This window comes from Erpetoichthys calabaricus, chromosome 16 (assembly GCF_900747795.2).
Source record: "Erpetoichthys calabaricus chromosome 16, fErpCal1.3, whole genome shotgun sequence".
Taxonomy (NCBI): Eukaryota; Metazoa; Chordata; class Cladistia; order Polypteriformes; family Polypteridae; genus Erpetoichthys; species Erpetoichthys calabaricus.
In genome coordinates this window covers 11236667-11263480 of record NC_041409.2, presented here as the reverse complement: position 1 = coordinate 11263480, position 26814 = coordinate 11236667, and the positions used below count along the sequence as shown (strand labels likewise).

The 26814-nt window shown below is 38.5% G+C and overlaps 1 protein-coding gene across 6 annotated transcripts in view; it reads left to right on the top strand.

Moving 5' to 3' along the window:
- Positions 1-26814, top strand: part of foxn3 (forkhead box N3) — a 287971-nt gene that overhangs the window by 163022 nt on the left and 98135 nt on the right. For all 6 annotated transcript variants that reach the window (XM_028822123.2, XM_028822126.2, XM_028822120.2 and 3 more), the window contains exon 3: positions 2617-2753. In XM_028822123.2, the coding sequence (XP_028677956.1) occupies positions 2617-2753 (137 nt within the window). The remainder of the gene's footprint in view (positions 1-2616; positions 2754-26814) is intronic.

The following is a 26814-nucleotide window of genomic DNA, read 5'->3' as shown; positions in this document are numbered from 1 at the left end:
ACCCCGGAAGGGGCGTGGATTCACTAAACCGCCGACAAGTAAGACGCCAATGGCGCATGCAGGAAGGAGCCATGCCCACCAAATCTTAGACCATTGGATACGACAAAAACTCACAGAGCCACACCCACCAACTCGGACGCAACGCCTCGGAAAACATGCCGTCATTTCTGTTTGTCTGTGCCACATTCCACTTGCAGCTCTGAGCCACGTTGACTTTTCATTAGTCAACCTCAGTGGAACCTTGGTTCACACAGAGGCAGCGCGAGAGAGAGAGCCGCGCACACACACAGGCAGCGCCAGAGAGAGACAGAGGCACACACAGGCAGCCCGAGAGAGAGAGCCGCGCACACACACAGGCAGCGCCACAGAGAGACAGAGGCACACACACAGGCAGCGCGAGAGAGAGAGCCACGCAATCCTTTAAAACCTGAGGTTAAAACACAATGAAGGAAGCAGTCTTTAAAAACCAATAAGCCCTGTGCCTCTTTTTCATTAGCGTCTCACCTGCTTCACCTGATGCAGGCCCTGCAACAGTCGAGATGTTCTCTCACCAGCTGACCTTCTCTGTGCCTGACTCCACTACTGTCAGTCGCCTGATTAAAAATGGCCTTTTGAAGGGGAGCTGTGGACCCGCTATACCACAGGAACACATTGCCTTCGAGCCTGCTCTCACTCACTCTAACGTACCACGGCTTTCTCTCTCTCCTCACTCGCTCGCACACTGCACAGGAGAGAAATGCCCGCAGCACGACTCCACCCAGAAACCGTTTCAGCCACACTTCCACGCCACTCGCTACGCTGTGAGTGCAATAATTATTTATTTAAAAATGGCCTTTTGAAGGGGAGCTGTGGACACGCTATACCACAGGATTACCTGTGACATTGCGTTCACATTGTTTTCCTTTTATTTATGATCCCGTCGAGCAGATCAGACACCCAGGCAAACAACACTGAATAATCAATAGCTGCAACCACTTTGCCCGCCCCAACTCCTCACCTGAGTCGGTTTCGTCTGTGTTCAGCAGTGTTTCCCAAACTCGGTCCTGGTGAACCCCTGTGGATGCAGTGTTTTGTTCCAACCAGATTACTAATCATTAATGCTGGTGAAACTCATCTGGGCTAAATCGGTTTTTCAAACACAGCCGTGTAGCAGATTAGTCTAGCAGACTAGCTGGATGTAATAATCCGAAATGAATGCGTGCCCTCACGCTGAGTGAAAAGCCAATGTATATTGAGTCTAAAAAACATGATCAGCAAGTCTTTGATAGGCTGCAACAAAATGATGAAAGAACGGGCGCATTTTTTTCACACAAGCTGGGTGGGTGGGTGTTAGTTAGTTAATTAGTTACTCGAAGGATTTCACGATTTAATATGCAGAAGCGGTAACACTGTAAAAGCAGCCCAAACCAGAAAAGACGGCTGGCAAAAAGTGGCCGACAAATTAAACGCATGTGCATTGTACTTACTGAAAGCAGCGTTACGGATTTTGTAAATGTTAATTTTTTTCCCTCTGCTTAAAAAACATTAAAAAAGTGGTGTGATTATGCGGCGTATACTACGCCGCGGGTTGGTATGCAGCGTGTATAACAGTTTGTTTGTCGCGGATAATTTGCCTTTTACTTTAACACGAAGACAATTTCCTGTTAGATTTGCCTTTGCGATGACCATTAATAAGGCACAGGGCCAAACTTTCAAAAACACGGCTAGTGGGTCATATGCTCGCACTGATTACGTCCCTGCCCTTTGTACACACACACCCCCCCTAAACCCCCCCCCCCCTCGGTACTACCATGGTTGGGTGACTTGGTGGATTATATATAGAAAAGCAGCCAAAACCGCAAACAACAATGAAAAGTCTACATGACTCACACGTGCATGTGGACTGTGCAAAGAGGAAAACGACTCAGGTGACGAGTTGGGGGTGGGCACATGAAATGTTACTTTTCTTGGTGATTTATTACATTACTGATTTTTCAAATATTAATTTTCTCCCTGTGCTTAAAAATCATTAAAAAGCAGCCTGATTATGCGGCGTATGGTACTCCGCGGGTTGGCTAGTATATATATAATATGCGTTATTGTCAACCCTGGACAATGATGAATATGGGCAAAATTTAGTGTTTTGAAGCACATAGAATTGTTTAGCTTGTACATTGTTAACGCTTAGTTTGTTACCATCATTGTGCACATCAGTAAAAGGAACTGGTTTTTCAAACTGAGATCTTGTATACTTGGAAAGTAACCTAATGGACTTGCTTTGCTTGGAAGAGTTTTTGCATCATAATATCTCTCATTATCACTTAAAAAAAGAGTCTAAAGTCACTGGTGATTGAGTGGATAAAACCACATAGAGAGTTGGGAAGACACAAAAAGCAGCACCCTTTTGCTAACCTGATAAATCCAACTGATACTCGAACACCTTAATATTAGTGTGCATAGTAATATGCACCATTGTGGTGTCCTATTATTTCAGTCTCACTCTCTCCCTCATTTTGTGTTTCCATGTAGTTTTTGAATTTTCTGTGCAAAAAAATTAAATTTTGTAAAATATTTTTAGCATTAATAAATGGTTTATAACTTGTCTCTCTCTCTCTCTCTCCCTCTCTCATTATACAGAGTATTGGAAAAGGATCTTTATGGTGCATAGATCCAGAGTACAGACAAAATCTTATTCAGGCTTTGAAAAAGACACCTTATCACCCATACTCCCAGGTGTTTAATACACCTCCCACATCACCTCAGGCATATCAGAGGTAAGAATGTATTTGGAAAAAGTATTGACTAACACTTTTTGATATTTGATAATTCAAAAGACCAACCTAATCCTCCCTTTGGGATTGTCATGAAAAATATTTAAGGATTTTGAAATGAAACACTGCTTTCTTTGCATCAGATCAATTTAACAGGTCTTTCAATTTAACATCTTTAAAAGGTTATAGCATCAGGTGAAGAAACTGAATAAGATAAGACTGATAGCCATATTATTATTTTAGTTAAGAATATGTTATAACTTGAATGCAGTATAAAGCTGTACTTTTAAAAAATGTTACTCCACAGTAATACATGATTTATAAGGATATACTGATTGTTTATATCGGTTTATTACCAGCCCCAAAATAGTCATACTTGGTATTGGCTCCATCTTCTGACTTTTGCTAAATAACAAATGGGTTCTGGACTCCAAGTTGAGATTCCAGAAAAATTAAACAGGCCGTTTAGTTTAAAATTAAAAAAAAAAAAAAAAAGCAGAACTGCATTGTGGGTGAAAGTAAATTAATAAATGACTGGAATTTTTTTCCAATACAAAAAAAATTACTGGTGGAAAAACCTTAGAGAATTGTTTTTTTCATTAATTTTTGCCTTCAAATTTATGAGGAATTTTCGACCTCCAAAAATTAATCGTTTTGGAAATGCTCTACAAAGTGTGTAAATTTGAAAATGCCAGATGTCAAAGTAGCACATAATAGGGAAAAAAAATGCTAAGATCTAATGTCATCAGATGCACTGTTCAGTTTTGTCTCCCTGGATCTCATCTTTACTGTGAGGGAATGGTCCTTTGCTAACCCCTGTATCAGCTGACAGGAAATGCACCTGGAAACACTCAAATATTTTTGCTGTATCTATATTACTAAACCACAGTTTTAATTTATGCATGGACGCACCAAAACGCATGTGCACTGCGCTCAAACGCAGCGGCTTCCCACAGTCAATAGGTTGCGCCCATATGGATAAACACAATGAACGAACGCAATAACAATGAACAAAGGCGCCCACACAAAGAATCCGCTGTAGTACAAATGTGCCGCGGCGCCCCAGAGTCAAACGCAGCGGCTTCCCAGAGTCACAAAGAGACCGCTGTAGTACAAATATGTGTAGTTGCATTAATGCACGGCGCACGCACCGAAGCGCATGCGCACTGCGGCGCCCCAGAGTCAAACGCAGCGGCTTCCCAGAGTCAGTGGGTGGCGCCCACTTCACGACCTGTGAACTAAACATGAGGTAAAGCGTGCACGCCGGGTTCTACAGCCGCCCGGACGCAACCGCCCACACCTAAACTCGCTGTGCTCCACTCTGCCAGCAGTCGGTGTCAGTAAAGGCAACGGAATCACGTCTCCACAAAACGAAACCGCCTTAGTACAGATATGCGTATTTAATTAAATGACGTTTCCCCAGATGCACCCACCCTCCATGATATGTCATCCATCCAAATATCGGATGGAACAGAAACTGATTGCCAGTCTTGGATTTACGATTCTCTAGAGAATCGCAGGCTTACTTGTTTATTAAGAGATGACTTCCCATTCATATTATCCAAAGCTTTGGCTAGCTTATGCTTGTTTATAACCTTTAAAAGCATTTCAGCATCATTGTCTATCCTTCAAAGAAGTCGGATTTTGTTTTTCCCCTCATTCTTTTGGTGTTGCAATTTGCATTGAGTTTAGTCTGTAAATGAACAGTGTCCTTGGCTGATAAAAATAATAATAATAATACATTTTATTTATATAGCGCCTTTCCCATGCTCAAGGCACTTACAGAATATAATAAAGAACGGCAGAATATACAGTATATAGCATTGTACAAACCAGATAAATAAATAAAGAAGATTAAGACAGTAAATTCTGAAAAAAAAAAAACAGACAACATAATTGATGGTCCCGCACACACACATACAGGTTACATGAGCATCTTGACAGAGAAGTAAATTGAGAGAAAGGCAATAAAGTCAAGTAGAGCTAAAAGCCTTCCTGAACAGATGAGTTTTGAGTTGTTTTTTAAAAGAATTCATGGAGTCAGCTGACCTGATTAATTTCGGTAGGTCATTCCAGAGTCTGGGCGCTATACAGCTGAAGGCCCTGTCACCCATGGAGTGTAGATTAGTGAGGGGCACAACAAGATTACCAGAATCAGAGGACCTTAGTGGGCGGGCAGGCACATAGTGATGGAGAAGGTCACTGATGTAGTTTGGTGCGAGGTTATTTAAAGCTTTGTAGGTTATTAGTAGGATTATATATTCGATTCTGTAGGACACAGGGAGCCAGTGAAGACAGAGCAGGATGGGTGTGATGTGCTCGCTGCTGCTGGTTCGAGTAAGGACTCTTGCAGCTGAGTTTTGAATAAGCTGGAGCTGTGATATAAGATTAGAAGGGGCACCTGCCAGTAGGGAATTACAATAATCGATGCGGGATGTGATAAAAGCATGCACAAGTTTCTCAGCGTTAGAGAACGAGAGGAAGGAGCGAACACGGGATATGTTACGGAGGTGAAAGTAAGAAAGTTTCTTAATGTGATTTATGTGGGCGGAAAAAATGAGGGAGGAATCAAAAATGACACCAAGATTTTTTACAGTAGAGGCAGGTCTGATGAGATCAATGCCAAGATGGACTGCGAAGGAGCTCATTTTATTAAGCTGCATTTTAGTCCCAATTTGCAGGAGTTCAGTTTTATTGCAATTTAATTTTAAAGAGTTCAGCTCCATCCAGGTTTTAATTTCACTAAGGCAGGTTGTGAGCTGAGAAAGCTCTGATGAAGTTTCACTTTTAACATTGAAGTAGAGCTGAGTATCATCTGCATAAAAATGATAACCCAATCCATAACTACGGATAATATGGCCAAGGGGAAGCATATAAATACAGAAAAGCCGAGGACAGAGCCCTGAGGGACTCCTTGTGTGACTGGCACGGAGTTGGATCTGCTGTTGCCAAGACTAACAAACTCTTGCCTATCAGTCAGATAAGACTTGAACCACTGGAGGGCAGTGCCAGTGATACCCAGCATGTTCTCCATTCTGGACAGTAGGATGTCATGTCTAACAGTGTCAAATGCTGCACTGAGGTCTAACAGAATTAATATGCTGGTTTGTCCAGAGTCTGCTGCCATAAGCAAATCATTGGTTACCTGTAGCAGAGCAGTTTCACAGCTGTGCCGCGCCCTGAAACCAGACTGAAAGGGTTCCATCAAATTATTAGAGGTTAGGTAATTGGTGAGTTGGGAAGCTACAACATGCTCAAGAACCTTTGACAGGAAAGGTAAGTGGGAAATAGGCCGGAAATTGTTAAGATTGTCAGCATCAAGGCCAGACTTTTTTAACATTGGGGTTACAGAAGCAATTTTAAAAGTGAGCGGCACGGAGCCAGTGTCAAGGGATGAGTTTATTATTATTGTAACAGTCGGGATTATGGCATGAAGGCAGGATTTAAGTAGTGTGGTGGGGATGGGGTCCAGTACACAAGTAGTCGGCCTCATCTTACAAAGCAGGTTATTAACAAACGCAGAAGTGACTGGTGAGAACTTAGAGAAGGAGCTGGATGGAGTGGGAAAACAGGGAGAGATATAAACAGATGATATATTTATGTTAGTTGAATTATTTAGATCTTTAATTTTGTTATGGAAAAAGTGAAGGAATTCCTCACAGACTTCAGTAGAAGAGGTAGTTGGGCCAGATGCGGGTTCGAGTAGTTTATTAACTACAGAGAACAAAACCCTTCGGTTATCATGGCCACTTTCTATTATTTTGCCATAATGGGTGTTCTTGGCAGAAGTTAGTGCTTCTCTTTAAGCTCTTTGGTGGTCAGAGAAAGCCTGGATGTGCACGGTGAGGCCAGTCTTACGTGACATTCTCTCAAGGCGTTGGCCAGCTGCTTTCATAGATCGCAATTCTGAGTTATACCAAGGAGCTGAGCGTTTAAAGGAAACCTCCTTATGTTTTAAAGGAGCTGTTTTATGTAATGCTGAATGAAGGGCTGAGTTATAGTGGTCAACAAAACTATCTAGTGTTGGTGGAATAGGTGCAGACAGTAAAAGATCAGAAATGGATTCAGAAAGGATAGAGGGACAGATATTTTTAAGGTTTCTGTAAGAAATTTGTCGTTTACAGGTAAGAGGTGGGAGAGGTAATGAGACAGTGAAAAATACTGCTTTATGGTCAGATAGTCCCAAATCAGTGCTGTAAATGTTGGCAACAGATAGTCCAGAAGTGCAGATCAGGTCCAATATATGACCACCAGAGTGGGTTGGAAAATCAACATGTTGTGTCAGATAAACTACACATGCCCAATAAATAATTTTGGCATTTCAGAGTGGATGATAAACAGTCAGAAAATGATCTGAAAATGCTTCAGTGGACCAAAGATATTTATAACAAAACAATGTTTTTTTAAATGTATTTGTGTTAGTGTAGTGGACTATGGAGTGTAGTGGACTATGGCGAAGAGGGCTGCAGCCAAGCTTAAGATGCTAAATGTTCACTGTTTATATGGTGTCATGTGGAGATTTCAGATAATTAACAAGCATCCACTGGATGCATACCTTTGTTAATAATAAAATTAAGTAAAATTGTTCATATCCATATTACTAAACGAGAAGAGAATGGTAAACCGGATATGGATGCAGGGACATGCCCGTGGACGCAAAAAGCATAGTGCGCAGGCGCCACACAAATCCCCCCTCCAACCAACGGAAATCGCACGAGATATGGTGCGCCCACTAACAGAAATGAGGCAACGCGCCCATAGCACACACAAAAAAAAAGGAGTTAGACGCAGGCACCACACACAGCAAATACAGATGCAGGCTCCACACAAAAAAGAGGATTCAGACCCACGACCCACAGTGAAACGGGATAGACTACGGAGTCCACAAAGGTTCACAAATCAAGCCCGAGATTGTACGGACAAAGAGTAGTCACCCCCCCGCACCACAGTAGAACATGACAGACTACGGAGTCCACAAAGGGTCACACATCAAGCCCGAGATATTACAAAAAGCAAATTGTGTTACGGAAAACGGCAGATACTACGATAGGAGCATTCACCTACAATGCGCATCTGAAATCAACGTACACACTACACAGCAGAATCCATGCACTTCTAAAAAACCGGACGCGGACACCCGCCGTCATACATAAACAACAAGAAAACGGACCAAAATACATATTAGAATCACATTACAGTGATACGATATTAACAGAACACCCACAGATAACACAGACGCAACACCTGATGGGTAATAATAAGAAGAAACGAACGCTCCGTATTAAACATACGTCATCTGAACACGTAGAAACTTTACATCATAGGTGAATCTCATTACAGTGATGCACTATTAACCGTACAACCACAGAAAACGCTCCATATTAACAGTGAGTGTGATCATCCTTATTACTTACCCATATTACTAACGACAAAGAACAGAGCAGTCATGAATTCACGATCACGGCTGCAAAACGATACGGCTCGAGTAACGGAACCACACAGACGAGTCCGCATGAAAAAAAACAATAAACGTATGCGCCTACAACGCGCTTCTGAAACCGCAGAAGAAAAACTGTCTCGGCTCCAAAAACAAAAAGCTCGACTAACACAGGTACAGAAACGAGCCCAAATGGACAGATACAATGAACGTAGATGCATGCAGCGCACGTCTCAAACTGCGGAAGCGAAGCAGGCACGAACTATACCGCATAGGTGAATCACATTACAGTAATGTATTATTAACAGTACAATAAACATCACAATATCGCAAAAAAATGAAAATTATTACTCGAAAAAGGGAAAATATGTTCACCGCGGACCAGGTGTCATTAAAACAAAAGCAAAATAAAGCGAGATCAGAAATGAAAGACAGAGTAGAAAGAAAAGTACAACGTCATAAACACGTTAAACGAGGGGGCCAAACGCATGGACAGCAGATTACAGATAATAAAGACCGGAATTCAACAGCTTCAAAAACAAAAGCTCGACTGACCGAGATACAAACTGAAACGGGAAACACTACGGGGTCCGCAGTAGTCCACAATGCACCACATAATAGTACAGACGGAGCTCCGTATTAACAGTGGGGGGCCCCAGAGTGACACGGGCGAACGCTCCGTATTAAACGTCGTTAAAGCGTCATCCTCCCACGTGGCTGCCCGGCAGGCACGGGTTCAAAACGCCGGGGGTAGGCGAGCGAAGCAAGCAGGGGGCAGAGCCCCCTTGTAAAAATAGAATGGATTAATTTTCCACAATATCAACATGCCTCTGTGATAATTCACATTGTGATGGAATTTACAATTATTTTAATTGACAGTGCACCACCTTTAATTCTCTGCCAGCTGGAATTCACTCACACCATTCACACCACACCAAACAAATCTAAAATGCAAACAAAATTTCTATCTCCTGTTTGGAAGGTTTTCAGAAAAACAAAATGTAGCAATCGGCATTGCAAAAACATCTGACTTGTCACTTCATGGTTAAGACCATTATTATTATTTTTGAATAGTTAGCATGTATCGTTAATAATAAAATGGTCAAGTTTCTGCTTCTTTAATACACCTGTTTACAATGCATTTTTGGAATGATTTACACCACTTTCTGAACTTTTGGATCTTCATTTTTAATAAGAACAGATTTTTAAACACTGCTCTGCATCCTTAAGCATTGTTCTGCTACCAGTCCCAGCCAGATTTCTTTTTCACTTATGACCATGGAAAATGACTGGTATACTGCTGATTTGTATTTTGTTATTGTAATTCATTTAAAGCCATCAAGTGCTTTTTCAGTGAAGCAATGCTTATTGTAAATACTATAGATAAGACATTCTGACTTACATGAAGTGGATGTTTACTTGAAAAATATTCTAATAGTCTAATAAACACAATAATTATTAAGATTGTATGTAATACATTTTTGTTACATCTATATGGAAGAAACAGAAATTCAATTTAGTTTTTAGTTGAATTTCTATTATTATTTACTTTCTTCAGCTGCATCGATTGGTCTTTTAAAACTGCTGTTTATCTTGTAGTTTTTGTATAGCTTTCACTTCTTATATTTTACTTTAAAATCTTGTTCAGTACTATTATTAACTTTTTAACCTATTTGACATCTTTCTGTAGGTTGCTTTGAATAAATATACCTGCTAAATAAATACAGTAAGAAGTAAATACTTAAAGACCTTCACAATTCAAGCTTTAGTACATTAATTTGTCAAATACACAAAGAACACTCATGCTTCAGTTTATATTTGTCCTCTGAAATCTAGAAGCAAACAAAGCATGGCTGAACAGGAAGAACTGACTAATGACTGACTTTAGTCTATCAGAGCAATCACAAACTATTTAAAGAATTTGTATTATAAAGCTCATTTTGATATACTAGTTGTGCAATCGGAGAAAAGCAAAAACCTGCACTGCTGTTGAAAAGAATGTGGATAGCCACATGAGAGTCCACCTACAATGTTAAATGAAATTGCTCAAGTGCATCTGCTGAAGTGCAGACATACTGATCTGAACCTGATGTCCCTAGATAAGTGTTTTCATCTACTAGGCAAGCAAACATAGTTCAAAAACTTTTCTTGGCTGGTTTAGTTTGAAAATGTCTGTATGCACCATCTACCTGTGTGGACAGAGACCAGTTTTAGTACACCTTCAAGAGTTATTTACAAGATCTGTGATACAGCTGAAATGTTATAGGTTTTTTCCTGCCTCTTGCACTTGAAAGCATAGTTGAGCAAAATATTTATTTTCTTGACAGGATTTCAGTTAGGCATGGCTTTTTTGTTGTTTGTTTCCGGGGTTGGCTAAATATTAAAGAAATTTAGAAGATTTATTGCTATTTTAATACATATATGCATTTTATTCTTTAAACAAAAAATAAGTTTTATTCAGTACAGTGACCCCTCGCTATATCACGCTTCGACTTTCACGGCTTCACTCTATCGCGATTTTTTCTCATACATGCTTACGTCACTACGCATGCGCTTTCTGAGAACTGTTATCTAAGCCCCACGATGGCTCCTAAACGTGCTGCTTTTTCTAAGCCTTCTGACAATGAAACTAAGCGCCGGAGGAAGATGCTTACCATCCAGGAGAAGGTGAAACTCTTGGATATGATCAAAGATGGCAGTACCCTACAAAAGCCTCCTCACGCATATGAAAAGACAGCGCCAGCAACTGCCTATCAAGATGTTCTTCAGCCGCGCACCCAGACACCCACTGCCTACTCCTAGTACTCCTTCAGCGGAAGAAGACAACAATGCACCTGCTGAAGATACTGCACCACCTTGTCACGCTTGGGTCACAGATTTGCACAGAGACACAGGAGGTTGTAGAAAAAAAAGAACTTTATTCAAAGCACTGCAAACAAACATTTGTCTCTTTTCAAAAGTTTAAACGTGCTCCATGACAAATCAGAGATGACAGTTCCGCCAGGAGCAGAGAATGTCTGAGAGAGAGAAACAAAACAACCAATTCCAAAGCTGACAGGCGCTGCACAATACTTTTAAGTAAGCGGAGTACCGCGTGAGAGGTTTATCGCGCATTATAGCGCAAGTAAGAAGGGTAAGGAGCAATGTGAAGGTAGACTGTCAGCTGTTTCAGGGGTTTTCCCAGGAACGTCTGTGTCTTCTGAGGGAGCGATCAGTGCTACAGCTTACAACCTGAAGACTCTCCTACTGAGCTCGTGCCTTCATAGGTTAGTGGTTGTGTGTAAGAACTGTGTGTGTGTGTGTGTAATTAAATGTACAGTACAATAATAATAATGAGATATTTGTAATGTCTAATATGTCTTATTTTCTATTATTTTGTCTAATATATTGGGTAATACGAGTGTAATGGTGACTAAAGGGTGTTCTTTCATGTCTAGAGGGCTCTAATAATGTTAAAAAAACGTATTTAGAAGGTTGTAAACAGGTTTTCTATACTCTAACTGCGAAAATATTCGATTTATAAATAAAGAATCCTACTTCGCGAAAATTAATTTATCGTGGTAGAGTCTGGAACGAATTAACCGTGATAAACGAGGGTTCACTGTATTTGCTCAGTATTGAGTAAAATGGTATTGTCTAAGTATTTCTTGGTGACAGTGTAGCATCAATCTTTTCTTTCTAATAAACATATCCGTATACAGTAGGTAATTGATATTGGAGTACTATGTTTCTCGCAGTGCTTGGTATCACCTGTTAAAAAAAAAAAAAAAAAAGTTACTGCATACCTACTGTGGATGTAATATATCATTTAGCATTAGACAGCACTTTTTGTCTGGAGTTGATTATTATTATTATTCCATAGAATAACATGGTGCTTGTATGCAGTTTTGTAGTGGGCTTTTTCTTATATATTATTTGAGTCTACAGTAGAGCTCAGTAAGTGAACATCTGCACCCTTAAAAAACAGTTTTGTGTGTTTTTATAAACTTTCCTGATTTATGTTTGTGGTATAAAGGAAGTATACAAAAGCATCATTCTCTTTTTCCTTAATACTGCTGCCTCCATTATTTGTATAGAAAGATAAGAGTTTGTTTTTTCTTTTCTATCCATATAAATATCAAAACATCATTTATAATATTTTATCAGTATTAACACAAATGTGTAAATTGTAAAATTCTTCCCACCACTTACCTGTTTGAAGTTTTAATCTGAGATTAGCATCACTTCATTAATGCACATCATAGCTCATGTTAAGCACATGATGAACAGATGGGCCTTCTCTGCATGTTGCCAGACAAGAAAAGTGTTTATGTGGTTACTGTGGATTCTGATTCAACAAATCTCTGACCTCGCTGCTTTAAAAGCTAAGAATATGTTTGAAATTATTTTAACATGATGTTTTAATATCTTTGTTAATACTTGAAATTCAGTTATACATTTTCTGGCAATATATAGTACTGTGCTTTAGTAATAGTTTATTACAGTAATTGTAAAAGAAAGCCTGGGAATCATAAGCAAAGGTGGTGTTGTGTAAACAGGTTTTTGCACATTCCTCTACATGCTTGCAGCATATCACCTTTGTGAGATCTAGAGGAACAGCTGGGCTTACGACTCAACTGCTATATGTCTGCCCTTGCTAGGCGATTAGCGTGATGGTAACCATAGCAACAAGCACGCCTCCATGGTAACACATAGCTAAGACAGGTGCAGTTGCATCACAAGGCTATTTGTTGCTTGGCAAAAGGATAGGCCATTAGCACAGAGAAATACGCTATTGCCCTGGCAACACATAACTCTCCATGGCAACAGCAGATGGCTTCTAGCCTATTTTAGGGTTGTTGTACCTGCTTTTGTCCATCTTCATAAAAATCCATGGATGCGTGAATCATCTGAGATGACAACTTGAGGTCCTGTAGCTTTAGGAGATTAATTTTAAAATGGAACTCCTTGAAGTGAAAGAACAAAAATTGTTTAGAAATCACAGCAAGAATTATGCTTCTTTTATATGTATCTCTTTGTAACCTATCTCTTTATGAACATGCTCAGAATGTCAGAGACGGAGCTAGTTTTATCAAGCCAACTGTAGGACTTTTTATTCTTAGGATTAAGCCTCTTGCCTGTGTGTGTGTTTTTTTCTGTGTAAGCAGTTTACATTTACTTGTATACTCTGCTAGAAAACTACAGGCTTATTAAAAGAGTTAGGCACTCATAATGAAACTGGAATTTAAAGTGAGTTTCCTGGGTCTCCATTTTCTTTTTTCCCTTGTTTGGCATTAAGCAGTGTTAGTTTTGAACTTTTTTTATTTTGATACTTAATAGTGGATCATTTGAAAGATTTTAATAGGAAGATTGACAACCTCCTTCTTATGAACATGACCCAAATGCATCCAGCAAAGTACTTTTGATTGCCTGATTGTGAATATTCTGCATTGTGCACTCAGTATTTCTCGCCTATTAAGGTGCACATTCGCAGCATTAAAGTAATTCTTGTGACATCTTAATTATTATGTGTTGTCTTGTATAAAATGAGCAGTGGCATTGGAAATTTTGATGTTTTCTTATTACATTCTTTTGGAAAGGTGGGCTTGATTTAGTTTAATACAATGTGCATACCTTGTTGAACTCTGCTTTAAATTATATACTTCCTTGACAATCAAACACTATAGTGAGTAAATTTACCCTGGGAAGTATATGTGTAAGAGCTTCACACAATATTTTCTTTTCCTATTTTTAAATTATGTAGTACAGTGGAACCTCGAGATACGATCACCTCTGTATACGAGAAATTCAAAATACGAGGAAAGTATGAGCGAAAAATTCAGATCTAAATGCGAGCATTGGCTCGCGTAACGAGCCAGGCTGTGGGTATAGCTCTCAGCTTAGCGAGGGGGCGTGGTAGCAGTTGCAAGCCGCGATCTGCGGTGTCTGCGTTTCTCAGTTAAGTACACAGGTGGGAAACTGCCCACATCCATGATTGTTCCTGTGCCTGATGGGCTGCAGCTGCCATGTCCTCCCCGAATATATAGAGAAGCGCGAGCCGGTTAAGGGGGAGAAGAAGTAAAAGAAAACAGAGGAGAGAGAACGGAGGTTGCGGCAGGCAGGCAGGCGGGCAGGCGGTGCGGGAGAGCGAGCGAGTGTAGGCTCGCGTGTAGCTGAACAGTGAGCTGAACAGGCGAGCCAAACAGCTGAAGCAGGACGGTGTAGAGAAGGTCAGCTGCATTAAGAGTGTCTCGCCTGTTGCAGAGCCCGCAGGTGAGACGCTAACAGAGAAGAAGCACCGGGGATTGTCATCTGTTTTTTAAAGACTGCATCCTTTTGACGTTTTAACCTTGTGTTAAAGGATTGTTATTCTTGTGTATTTTAAACCTCCACTTCACAACTGTTTTAAGGATTATTTATTTAAAGATTTATTGAATGCTCTACTGCACTTTAGACACCTGTTTTGATTCTTTTAATAATCAGTTATATTATTTACCAGTGTTATTTATTAAAGGTAGACTACAGTATATATAATTTATCAGTGTTATTTGTTAGGAAAATTGATTTTTATGTTAATATATTTGGGGTGCGGAACGGATTAACTGGACTCCCATTATTTTCAATGGGGAAGTTTGTTCTAGATACGAGAAATTCGCTATACAAGCTCAGTGCTGGAACGAATTAAACTCGTATCTAGAGGTTCCACTGTATATTTCTCCTGTGAACCTTTTGTCATAATAAAATGTTCTTTCTTTCTTTGTTTCTTTCTTAAGTTTCTTTAAGGGTTGAGCTTTGACAATACATGGACTGACTGAATATTAGGTAGGCAGTTTAGCAACTGAAAATAATGAACTTTTTGATTTTTGTAAGTTTTTTAATTTCAGTAAAATTATGAAATATTTTCTTTGCAGTTAAAATATAAGCCTAAACTGAAATGTTTTTAATTAAACTTGAGAAAACAGGTTTTCGCTGCTTTTATAGCATTGTGAATTGTTTAACGTAACTGAATGCTTCTTATGCTAGTAATCATATATTCTCGTTTTACTGATAATACACCCTAGGAAATGATATGGCTATAATCGTAATTGTGTGCAAGAAGAAAAATCTATGTATCTTTAAATTAGGTACTGTAAAGAAATACTTTCAAATACTGTATGTAGTTATTATTTAAATAGCCCTTTTATATTTATAGTCACATTTTATAACTTTTTTTGTTTTGTTTGCGATGCTTGTGTGTCATTTAGAAGGTCTGGCGTTCTTATAATTTTGCACCCAGACCTCGCATTCAAAAAGTTATTTAAATGTGATGCAAGAGATTATGCTTGAATTAAATAATCTTGAAATGATAACACGAGGCTCAATATTAATTGTTGCCAAGTGGCAATTGGCAACTATTTCTTGGCCTTTGGTTGCCATATGCTGCTGTAGTAGTGCAGCACATTTTTGGCAGTGGATCAGAACTGGGCGGTTTTGCTCATCATGCATAATCATCAGGTTGGCGTATAACTTGCTAATTGCTAGTCAGTTTTATGATTAAAATAAAATGTGAGCAGTGCACTTGCCTTCTGCCCTTCCTGGCTTTCCTTCATGTGAGTAAAGCAAGTAAAAAAAATAAAAATAGTGAAACAACTTGCCAGCCACCATGCAAATGTTGTGCATGTATCAGGATTATTTGAAGTATCCTTTAGCTCTGCGGTAGTAGGCGTTACAATTATGAACATGAGCACAAATACAACTGGAAAATGAATGTGAATGGCTGGAAAACTCCACAAAAACCTTGGGTTCTCACCTTAAGTAAACTTACAGGGGAGCCACAAGATGACTGAAAATAATTATAAAATAGCAGCAAAATATTTGAATCGCTAAAAACAAACTAAAGCAGGGTGTCAAACTTAAGGCTCATAGGCTAGATGCAGCCCTGTGATCTTTTTAAATCGCTAAATCAGTATTCAAAACATGTTACATATGCTTCATAATAACAATTGATTCCTCATAGACCCTTTTTAAAGTCAATTTCATATCGATTCTATCTGTGCATGGTTTATCTGGATTACATTTATACTGGGCCTTAAAATGTTTTGTCGTTGTCCATATCATATCCTGTATATGCGCAGCAATTATGAATTTAGTTGCTGCTTGTTTTTATCAGAGCAGCTCAGTGAATTGCAGCTACTAGCTTGTAGTTAGAATTGGGAACAGGCTGTTCGTAATGGCCCAACAAGTCTAAAGAAAGAAAGTCGGAATGTTTGATGATTAAATGTTGTCCTACTATGAGAGCATCTTATCAGGTGTTGGTTGCTTGAACTTTAACATAAAGATGATGAAGTAACCTATAAGTGTGTGTGGCCCCGTGCTAGATAAAGCAAGTTCAGAAATTAGATTGATTGATTGACTGATTAAACCACACACTGCGTAATGTGTAAGACATTCAAGTAAACACAGCACCAAGAGGAGCACTGTCATGAAGCCATCATTAATTAATGTAGTCCTGTAATGCAATGTAGTCCTGTTGAATCTTACATTGTTTTAGATCAGCTGTAAATAAATGTATGACATTTCCATGAATCACTGCAACAGGTTTCAGATTTTTAATTAGGTAGGGTTCAAACACACAACATCACTGTAGGAAGTATTACTTCTCTCTACTTGTCCTCTTTATGCAGATTGCAATAAATATTTCTTCTGCTCTGGTTTTAACTATTAATGTGAGTTCTAGGCAGAGTAGTAATTTATTTTTCTGTGCTTTATATACACATTTTGCTAGTTTGGAATCTACCGTAAATTTGTCAGTCTACAACCCCAATTCCAATGAAGTTGGGACGTTGTGTAAAACGTAAATAAAAACAGAATACAATGATTTGCAAGTCCGTTTCAACCTATATTCAATTGAATACACTACAAAGACAAGACATCGAGTGTTGAAACTGATAAACTTTATTGTTGTTTTGCAAATCTTCACTCATTTTGAATTTGATGCCTGCAACACGTTCCAAAAAAGCTGGGACAGGGGCATGTTTACCACTGCGTTATATCACCTTTCCTTTTAACAACACTCAATAAGCGTTTGGGAACTGAGGACACTAATTTTTGAAGCTGTGTAGGTGGAATTCTTTCCCATTCTTGCTTGATGTACAACTTCATTTGCTCAACAGTCCGGGGTCTCCGTTGTCGTATTTTGCGCTTGATAATGCGCCACACATTTTCAATGGGAGACAGGTCTGGACTGCAGGCAGGCCAGTCTATTACCCGCACTCTTTTACTACGAAGCCACGCTGTTGTAACACATGCAGAATGTGGCTTCGCATTGTCCTGCTGAAATAAGCAGGGACGTCCCTGAAAAAGACGTCGCTTGGATGGCAGCATATGTTGCTCCAAAACCTGTATGTACCTTTCAGCATCAATGGTGCCTTCACAGATGTGCAAGTTACCCATGCCATGGGCACTAACCCACCAATTAACCTGTTCACCTGTGGAATGTTAAAAACAGGTGGTTTTTTTTTTTTTTTAACATTCCTCAACTTTCCCAGTCATTTGCTGCCCCTGTCCCAGCTTTTTTGGAACGTGGTGCAGGCATCAAATTCAAAATGAGTGAAGATTTGCAGAACAACAATAAAGTTTATCAGTTTGAATATTCAATATCTTGTCTTTGTAGTATATTCAATTGAATATAGGTTGAAAAGGATTTGCAAATCATTGTATTCTGTTTGTATTTACGTTTTACACAACGTCCCAACTTCATTGTAATAGGGGTTGTAGATAGGCAAAGGTTAGAAGGAGGGATGACTATACTTTTCATTCAAAATGCATTGGTGACAGTCTGTACTCCTACATATCAGGATGTAATTGGAATATGTAATGTATGTAATGTGTTATCTTGCAGAATTTGTTTTTCTCTATGTACCAAAGTGCATTGTACCTCCAGTTTTGCTGTTTTTTTGTTTGTTGTGCTTCTTTCTTCATTTTAATTGTCTGGGTAGTGGTAAGAGTAATAATCCTGTTGTGAAACATTTTGTGTTCTCTGTGTTACAGCTTTTGAGCCACAGTGCTGATGCTTGGTTTGTCACAATACTGATATCTGATATGATCTGTACAGTGCTTTAGTTAAAGAGTGGCCCCTCAGTTGTGGAACACTTCACTTAGAACAGTAGTCATATAAATGTGTACAGCAGAGTACAAATGAATTAATGCTGTTTTTCTTCTAGCACACAAAGATGAGAAGGTATAATGCTCTGTGTGTAGTACAGCTGTGACTTGGCATGACAAGTAACTGTGTTGGTTTTTCACTGGTACTGGTAAAACAGTTACTTGCATAAGTTATTGACAGCAAATTAAAGTGGACTTAGTGAACTGAAGCAGAATGTACCAAATTAGTATACAGAAAGTTTAAAAAGCCGATATTCTGTAAAATTGTTTCAATTTATCATTAGGTACGTTGCAGTTTATTTTAATAATTAGAATTTTATTGTATGCATATATGGAGTCAAGTATTGTACCTTTTAATGAATATGCTCAGCCAGCATGCATAAGCTAATTGTCTTAAATGTACACTTCTATGTAGACAGCAAGTCAGAACACATGCCTGAAAAAAAATTTTTTTTTTCCCTGGATTGTGATAAGAGGAAGTGAAGGGTATTTTAGTAGTTTAAAGATGTAGTCATTAATAGCTTAATTAAAATCCAAAATATTAATCATTAATATCTACCATATAGAACATTACTTTAAACCGTGCACATTGGGACAACATTTACACAGAGGAATAACCCTGCTTTAAAAGTTCCTCTGCTGTTGTGGATGGAGTAACTGGCTAGTGTCACTTCTTAAAAAGAATGAAATATGTTACTAACTTAATAAATTACTTTCACAAATTGTGTGTTTAGTGGCACAAGCCAATATACATGCAGTATAAGAGATTTTCTGGTTTCATATTTTTTGACATTTTTAAATAAGTCCAAATTTACTGTCTTCTCATATTTTCATTAAAGGAAAAATGCTTTATAATTTCTGAATGTGAATTTTTGGAAATGGCTTAAATTTGAAAATGAAGTTTATAGAAAATATATATTAAATAAAAGCAAATCATTTACGTTTTATATTCAAATATAAGTACTACGTTTTGACTACAAGGTGTAAGATACAGTACTTTATCTTTTGATTGTTAGTGCTTATCAGACATTCTTTGGTCATTTCCCTTTCATTACTGGAATTTTTATATTCCAGCTGTGAGATTTACTTACCTAATTATTTTGCATTAGTATTTATCGTAAAAAGAGATCCATTGTGAGCAGTTTAGTTCATTGGCAAGCAGCACTACAGTGTACGGGAACAAAGTAAATGGAGAAAAATTGCGTTAGTGATTCAATGCTGGCACCAATTAGTCTCCAGATTACTGAAAGAGGATTGTAATTTCAAGGGTAAAAAGAGAAGGGAGTGGGCAAGAGGATTTGAAATGAGATTACAGAATCAAAAAAGAGCCAGGCTTTTGTTGGGAAATTAATTCAACAGTTGCACTCAAGTTGGTGAGACAATCCGGTTTGAGGAGTGGAGAGCTGGCATTACAAAACCCACAGGACATCGAGATAAGTATAAAATCACAGGCATTAAAGAAGGAGGACTCTGATATTCATACATGTGTTCTGAGTAAATGAAATGATTATGAGTTACTGTGTCCTGTAATCTAGACAAAGTTTAACATTTTGTAAGGTATCCTGGCAATTAAAAGGGCATTTTTAGGTTTTCTTTTCTTCCTGTATAGTACATAAATGAATATTGGATTACGGTATCAACATTTTGTTTTTCTTGATGTTTTCTACTCTTTATCTATCTTATAAATGAGATGTTGCAGCCATGAAAAAAAACAATGGACTTCAGGTATCTTCACTTTCTTCTGACTTTACCCAACTAATGTTTGTTCTTGTATTTTTCACACCATGCTGTGTAGCTCACTGATCTGCTTATTTGGCTTATTTTAGTCATAAGAACTTACCAAGTGACATTGATTGAGAGGAGAGTGATCACAAATACAAATACTGCTTATTATATAATCAACTATTTCAAATGAACAAGTCAAGTGAAAGGGGTCTATATTAATTAATTGGTATATATCAGAGTGCTTTTACATACACACCCATAACTGGATTAAGGGTGAATAACTCAGTAGAAACCTGTCTCTGGAATTTACTTTCACTTTCAGCATGATATTAGCCATGCAGTATAAAACAAATAAATAAAATTATTTAAAAAAAATTGTACAAAAAAGATAAAACTTTGGCCCAGTCCACTTTACTACATTTACTACTACCTGGCATTTTCATCCCCTGAAAATGAAGACTTTTGAAGACACCCTCTAGATCTGTATACATCTGGAAACATAGCCACAGCATTGTAATGTGGACAGGTGAAAACGCAGACGTTAATCCGCTCTAATTTGTTCGTGATTATTACATGGCTGTTTGCTGACTAGATCCTGCTCATTACAGTGTCTTATTCCTAGATTGGGCACCCTTCATGGAAGAAAGCCATATTCCAACATAACTAACTACCCTTGTTGTGTTGCTTACCTGTATGCATCTAAATTGTGTTTTGTACACTATGAATGCTGCATACCTGCAAAGAAGGCACATTGTTTACCGGTCGCTGCAGTTTTGTGATAAATCCTGTGGCAGGTGGCGTTACTACCCCTTCAAGGCTTTTTCTTTTTTTAATTTTATTGACTTTATTAAAATCAAATAACATTCCATACAAATAACTCAAGTTTTACCAAAAAAAAAAAATTTCAGAACAAATTAACCCCCACCCCTGTGAAAGAGAGCTAGGCCAGCAGTGTAAAAATTTATGCTAGTAAAAATAAGTAAATAGATAAATTAATAAAGATAAATGGAGTAAAAGAGGGGCTACTTTCCACTCCTTTTCTGAAATGTTGAATGAGAGATCCTTTTCCCACTGTTCTCTTGGATCTTTGAAAGGGAGGGACTGTAAAATAGTTTTATATATTAGAGAAATGCTGTCCGAGTCCTCGAGACTGAGCCATATTTTTTCTGGCATAGAAGTAGGTGGGAGGTGAGGAAAATTGGGCAGGTTCTGTTTAACAAAGTTTCGAATTTGAAGGTAGTGAAAGAAATGTGTTGATGGAAAGTTAAATTTGGAATATAATTGTTCATAGGATGCAAAGACGTTGTCTATGTACGATTTCTAAGAGATTTAATCCTGAATGTTTTCCAGGCATTAAAAACTGCATATGTTTGAGAGGGTGGAAAAAGGTGGTTCTCGTGCAGAAGTCCCACAGATAAAAGCTTCCCTTTTTTAAATTATTTCCTACTTTGGTACCATATTCTGAGTTAGTGAAGCACAATTGGGTTGTTAGTATATTGGTGATAACTTGTATTTATTGGGGTGCAAAGCAAGGGGTATAAAGAAGTACTGCAAGATTTTATTTCTATTGCGGACCAAGCCTGTGTATGTTCATCTATTTGTGTCAGTTTTTATAGTTTGTATGTTTGCTGCCCAGTAATAAAATTGAAAGTTAGTTAGAGCCATGACACCTTCCGCCTTAAGTCTTTGTAGGGTCACACTTTGGATATATGTATGTTTTGAATTCCAATAAATGAGGTTATGGTTGAATCTAATTTCTTAAAAAATTATCTATGGTGGCTCTGAGGCTAAGGATCTGCGCTGGTATCCCAAAGGTTGCCGGTTCAAATCCCCGTCACTGCCTACATGTCCTACTCTGCTGGGCCCTTGAGCAACGCCCTTAACCTGTAATTGTTCCGGGGCGCTGCACAATGGCTGACCCTGCGCTCTGATCCCAAGGGGTATGCGAAAACCAACAAATTCCTAATACAAGAAATTGTATAAGGCGAAATAAAGAACAAAAAAAATATTGGAATGTTATGAAATAAAAAGAGAAGCTTAGGAAGGATATTCATGTTAAGAATGTTAATTCTTCCAGCTAAAGTGAAATGAAGGGTTAACCATCTATGCATGTCTTGCTTAATTTTGTCCATACAGACAGCAAAATTTTGTTAATAAAGAGCTTTATGTTTACTTGTGATGTTTACTCTTATGTATTTAAACTGATCTGTGATGATACAAGGGAGGGTGTCCAATTGATTCTGAGACCAGAAATCGTTAGTGCTGTTAAGACTGCAGGCACAGTATTTTGTGGATCTGATATGTACAGTACTATATCATCTGCAAATAGAGAAACTTTCTGTTCCAGTCCTTCTCTAATAATCCCCTTTATCTCAATAGCATTTCGACAATGAATTGCGAGTGGCTCAATGGCGATTGTAAAAAGCATTGGTGACAAGGGGCATACTTGTCTGGTACCACACTCTAGTTTAAAATAGTCTGAGCTAATGTTAATACAAACTGAAGCTTCTGGATTGGTATACAGTAGTTTGATCCATACACAAATGTTTGGGCCAAACCCAAATTTCTCCAATGTAGTGAAAAGGTAGTTCCATTCAACCATGTCAAATGCTTTTTCTGCATTCAATGATAATATCATCTCCGGGGTGTTTGACTTTGTGAGTGAATATATTACTAGGGATGCACCGATACCGAAACGGGTATCTGGTATCGGCCTCGATACCACATTTTCTAAAGTACTCGTACTCGTTAAAAGTCCCCCGATACCGGGGACCGATACCACGGTCTGAGAAATGTCTATGTTTGAGCGGCGTGTAAGGGGTTAATCACAGGCGCCGAGTGCCCGCCCCCAAGCCCCGGCTGCAGCTCAGAGCGGGGAGAAGGCGAGGCGAGACATGTCAGCCGTGTGGAACTATTTCAAAGTGAATGAAGACGACAAAACAAAGGCGGACTGCAAATTGTGCTCAGCGAAATTGTCCAGAGAAGGCTCAAAAGGTAGCGCATTTAACACAAGTAATTTAATCAAGCACCTAAAATCCCAACACGACAACAAGTACAAAGAGTTTACCCACGCTTCTAAACCAACACAACCCATGCTGCAGCAAACTCTTGCAAGACGAGAGAAAATGTCCAGAGACAATCCACGTGCTGTGAAAATAACACAGGCAATTATCGAGTACATTGCATTGAGTGACCAGCCACTCTCGGAGGTAGAAAATGTGGGATTCCTGCGTCTCCTCCATGTTCTGGAGCCCAGATATGATATCCCAAGCCGCCGCTACATGACTGACACGGAGCTGCCTAAACTACACGACTCCGTGAAAAAAACATATCCACAGCCTACTGCAAGCCTCCTCTGCGTTTAGTTTCACCATGGATATTTGGACAAGCAGTGTTAGCCCCGTGTCGCTAATTAGCCTAACCTCCCAGTGGATAGACGAGAGTTTCTTGTTTTTTTTTGTTAAATTATATGACTAAAGCTGTTACCTGTAAATTTAAATCATGTTTTTATTAAGTACTCGGTATCGGCAAGTACTCGGTATCGGCGAGTACTGAAATGCAAGTACTCGTACTCGTACTCGTTTTCCAAAAAAGTGGTATCGGTGCATCCCTATATATTACATTAAACAGACGTCAAATATTTTAAGCTAAGTGTCTGCCTTTAATAAATCCAGTTTGGTCTTGTGATATTACTGAAGGCAGCACTTTCTCCATCCTTCTAGCTAGGACTTCGGAGACTATCTTAATATCATTATTCAAAAGTGAAATTGGTCTGTACTTATTTTGTTTAAGAAAGATGGTAATTAATGCTTATCGAAAAGTTTGAGGTTGAATTTTATTTTCTCTAGGATTTGTAAATGTTGCTAATAGAAGGGGAGCTAGCTGAGGTGAGAATTTCTTATAAAATGTGGCAGGGTAGCCACCAGGGCCTGCTGCTTTCCCAGTCTGCAGTGAGTTTATAGCATCTAGTAATTCTGATAGTGCCAGAGGTTTATCCAATTCCTCTGCACTAAGAGTATCTATTTGTGGTATCTGTAATGCATCCATAAGTACATTAGATTGTGTTTTGTTTTCTTTAATCTCAGTAGAATATAAGGATTTCTAAATGTGTGCATTACATTTTTAAGGTCTTTTTGTTTAAATAACTAAAAACAGAAATGCAATATGCATAGCTAATCAGTACCTCTAATCCAGGGTATGCCAGACTAAAGTAGTGAGCCTTCAGCCAGGATTTAAAAGCCTAGACCAAGGGACATCTCTTATATAAGCAGGTAGACCTTTCTATCGGTTTGGGCCAACTGTTATTTTATTAATCCTTGGAACAATATCTGGAGGTAAGCAGGGTCTTGGTCATTTTAAGGCTTTATATGTTAGATATAGGATCTTCAAGTCAACTATAAGCTTAACTGGAAGCCAGTGTAAAGACTTTAGAACAGGGGTTATGTGGTTGTACTTTCTAGTTCTTATAATGATTGTTATAGCAACATTTATAAAGAGCTAAAAGCTGTATAAAGATGAATGGGTTGTGAACAATGCATTACAGTAGTCAATAGTACTAGAAATAAGTGCATGAAATAATTTATCAGTAGTCTTCATATTTAAAAAACGGTCTTTTCCAATATTTTTAAAATAGAGTAAACAGGTTTTTAGGTAGTTTCGTAATGTGTATGTTAAGACATCCTGGTGTCAAAAATCATATGTTAGTTGCATGTTGAGTCAGTAAAAGTAATGGTTAGTCCAGCTTAGTTAAAAAGTGATATAATATTGTTACAGCCTGCATGATTCCCCCTAATAAGTAAGTTTTTTTTCTGTATTCAAAGACAAGTAGTTCTCATTTGTCCACTCTTTTAACACTAGAACTACCATGCCTTTTTCAGTGCTAGACAGCTAGGGCTATGCTCTGTTCTCACTAATGGGCAATGAGCTTGGCCTCTTGACTGAAGAGAAAAAAAATTATTGTTACACAGCATATATTGTTTGCATGTATTTTCACATTAAATGTTAGCATATGTTTTCAAATAAAAAGAAAAGAAAAACATTCCTGTGTTGAGCGCTGAAAATTTCATCAGTATTTATTAGTAAAATGCGTAACTAAAGATTTCACTCAGCTGGGTATATAAATAATACATTAGTTAAAAAAAAAGTTTTTCTATATAAATAAACTATAGTCATACTTGCACATTTTAGTAAATGTGCAGGTAAAGGGCAAGTGCCAAGACATGCTTATTATATAATATGTCTGTCTCCAGTTATTTTAGTTAGCTTAAAAAGCAGATCTAAGCTCACCTGAAATTGCATTGCAATGTTTTTGCACACGTGAAATACAGAGTACAGTTTCAGAAACAATTTTGACATGGGGAAGAAGAATATGCAAGTTTGGCACATTGTGGGTGGTATAAACTGCATGTAAACGAAACAGAACTGGCAGAAGGCTCACTCACGGGTGTTCCACAGACTCTACTATGTGTGCAAGTAGGAAAATACACAGAATTTAGTAAGATGTCTTTAAAAAAAAAAAAAGTTCCTATGTTTGATTTGTCTTTAATTTGTTTGGTTATAAATTGATCTATTTGTATGGAATGATTACAATAAAATTAATAAAATAAAGATTAAAAAAAAATAAAAGTACGTATGTACATACAGTACTGTGAAAAAGTTTTAGGCAGGTGTGAAAAAATGCTGTAAACAAAGAATGCTTTCAAAAATGGAAGTGTTAATCATTTATTTTCATCAATCAACAAAATGCAGTGAATGAACAAAAGAGAAATCTAAATCAAATCAATATTTGGTGTTACCACCCTTTGCCTTCAATTCTTCTAGGTACACTTGCACACAGTTTTTGAAGGAACTCGGCTGGTAGGTTGTTCCAAACATCTTGGAGAACTAACCACAGATCTTCTGTGGATGAAGGCTTCCTCACATCCTTCTGTCTGTTCATGTAATCCCAGACACACTCGATGATGTTGAGATCAGGGCTCTGTGGGGGCTATAGCATCACTTCCAGGACTTCTTGTTCTTCTTTACGCTGAAGATAGTTCTTAATGACTTTGGCTGTATGTTTGGGGTCGTTGTCCTGCTGCAGAATAAATTTGGGGCCAATCATACGCCTCCCTGATGGTATTGCATGATGGATAAGTATCTGTCTGTATTTCTCAGCATTGAGAACACCATTAATCCTGACCAAATCTCCAACTCAATTTGCAGAAATGCAACCCCAAACGTTCAAGGAACCTCCACCATGCTTCACTGTTGCCTGCAGACACTCATTATTGTACTGCTGTCCAGCCCTTCGACGAACAAACTGCCTTCTACTACAGCCAAATATTTCAAATTTTGACTCATCAGTCCAGAGCACCTGCTGCCATTTTTCTGCACCCCAGTTCCTATGTTTTCGTGCATACTTGAGTCGCTTGGCCTTGTTTCCATGTCGGAGGTATGGCTTTTTGGCTGCAACTCTTCCATGAAGACCACTTCTGGCCAGACTTCTCCGGACTGTAGATGGGTATACCTGGGTCCCACTGGTTTCTGCCAGTTCTGAGCTAATGGCACTACTGAACATCTTCCGATTTCGAAGGGTAATAAGCTTGATGTGTATTTCATCTGCTGCACTAATTTTCCTTGGCCAACCACTGCGTCTACGATCCTCAACGTTGCCCGTTTCTTTGTGCTTCTTCAAAAGAGCTTGAACAGCACATCTTGAAACCCCAGTCTGCTTTGAAATCTTTGTCTGGGAGAGACCTTGCTGATGCAGTAGAACTACCTTGTATCTTGTTGCTGTGC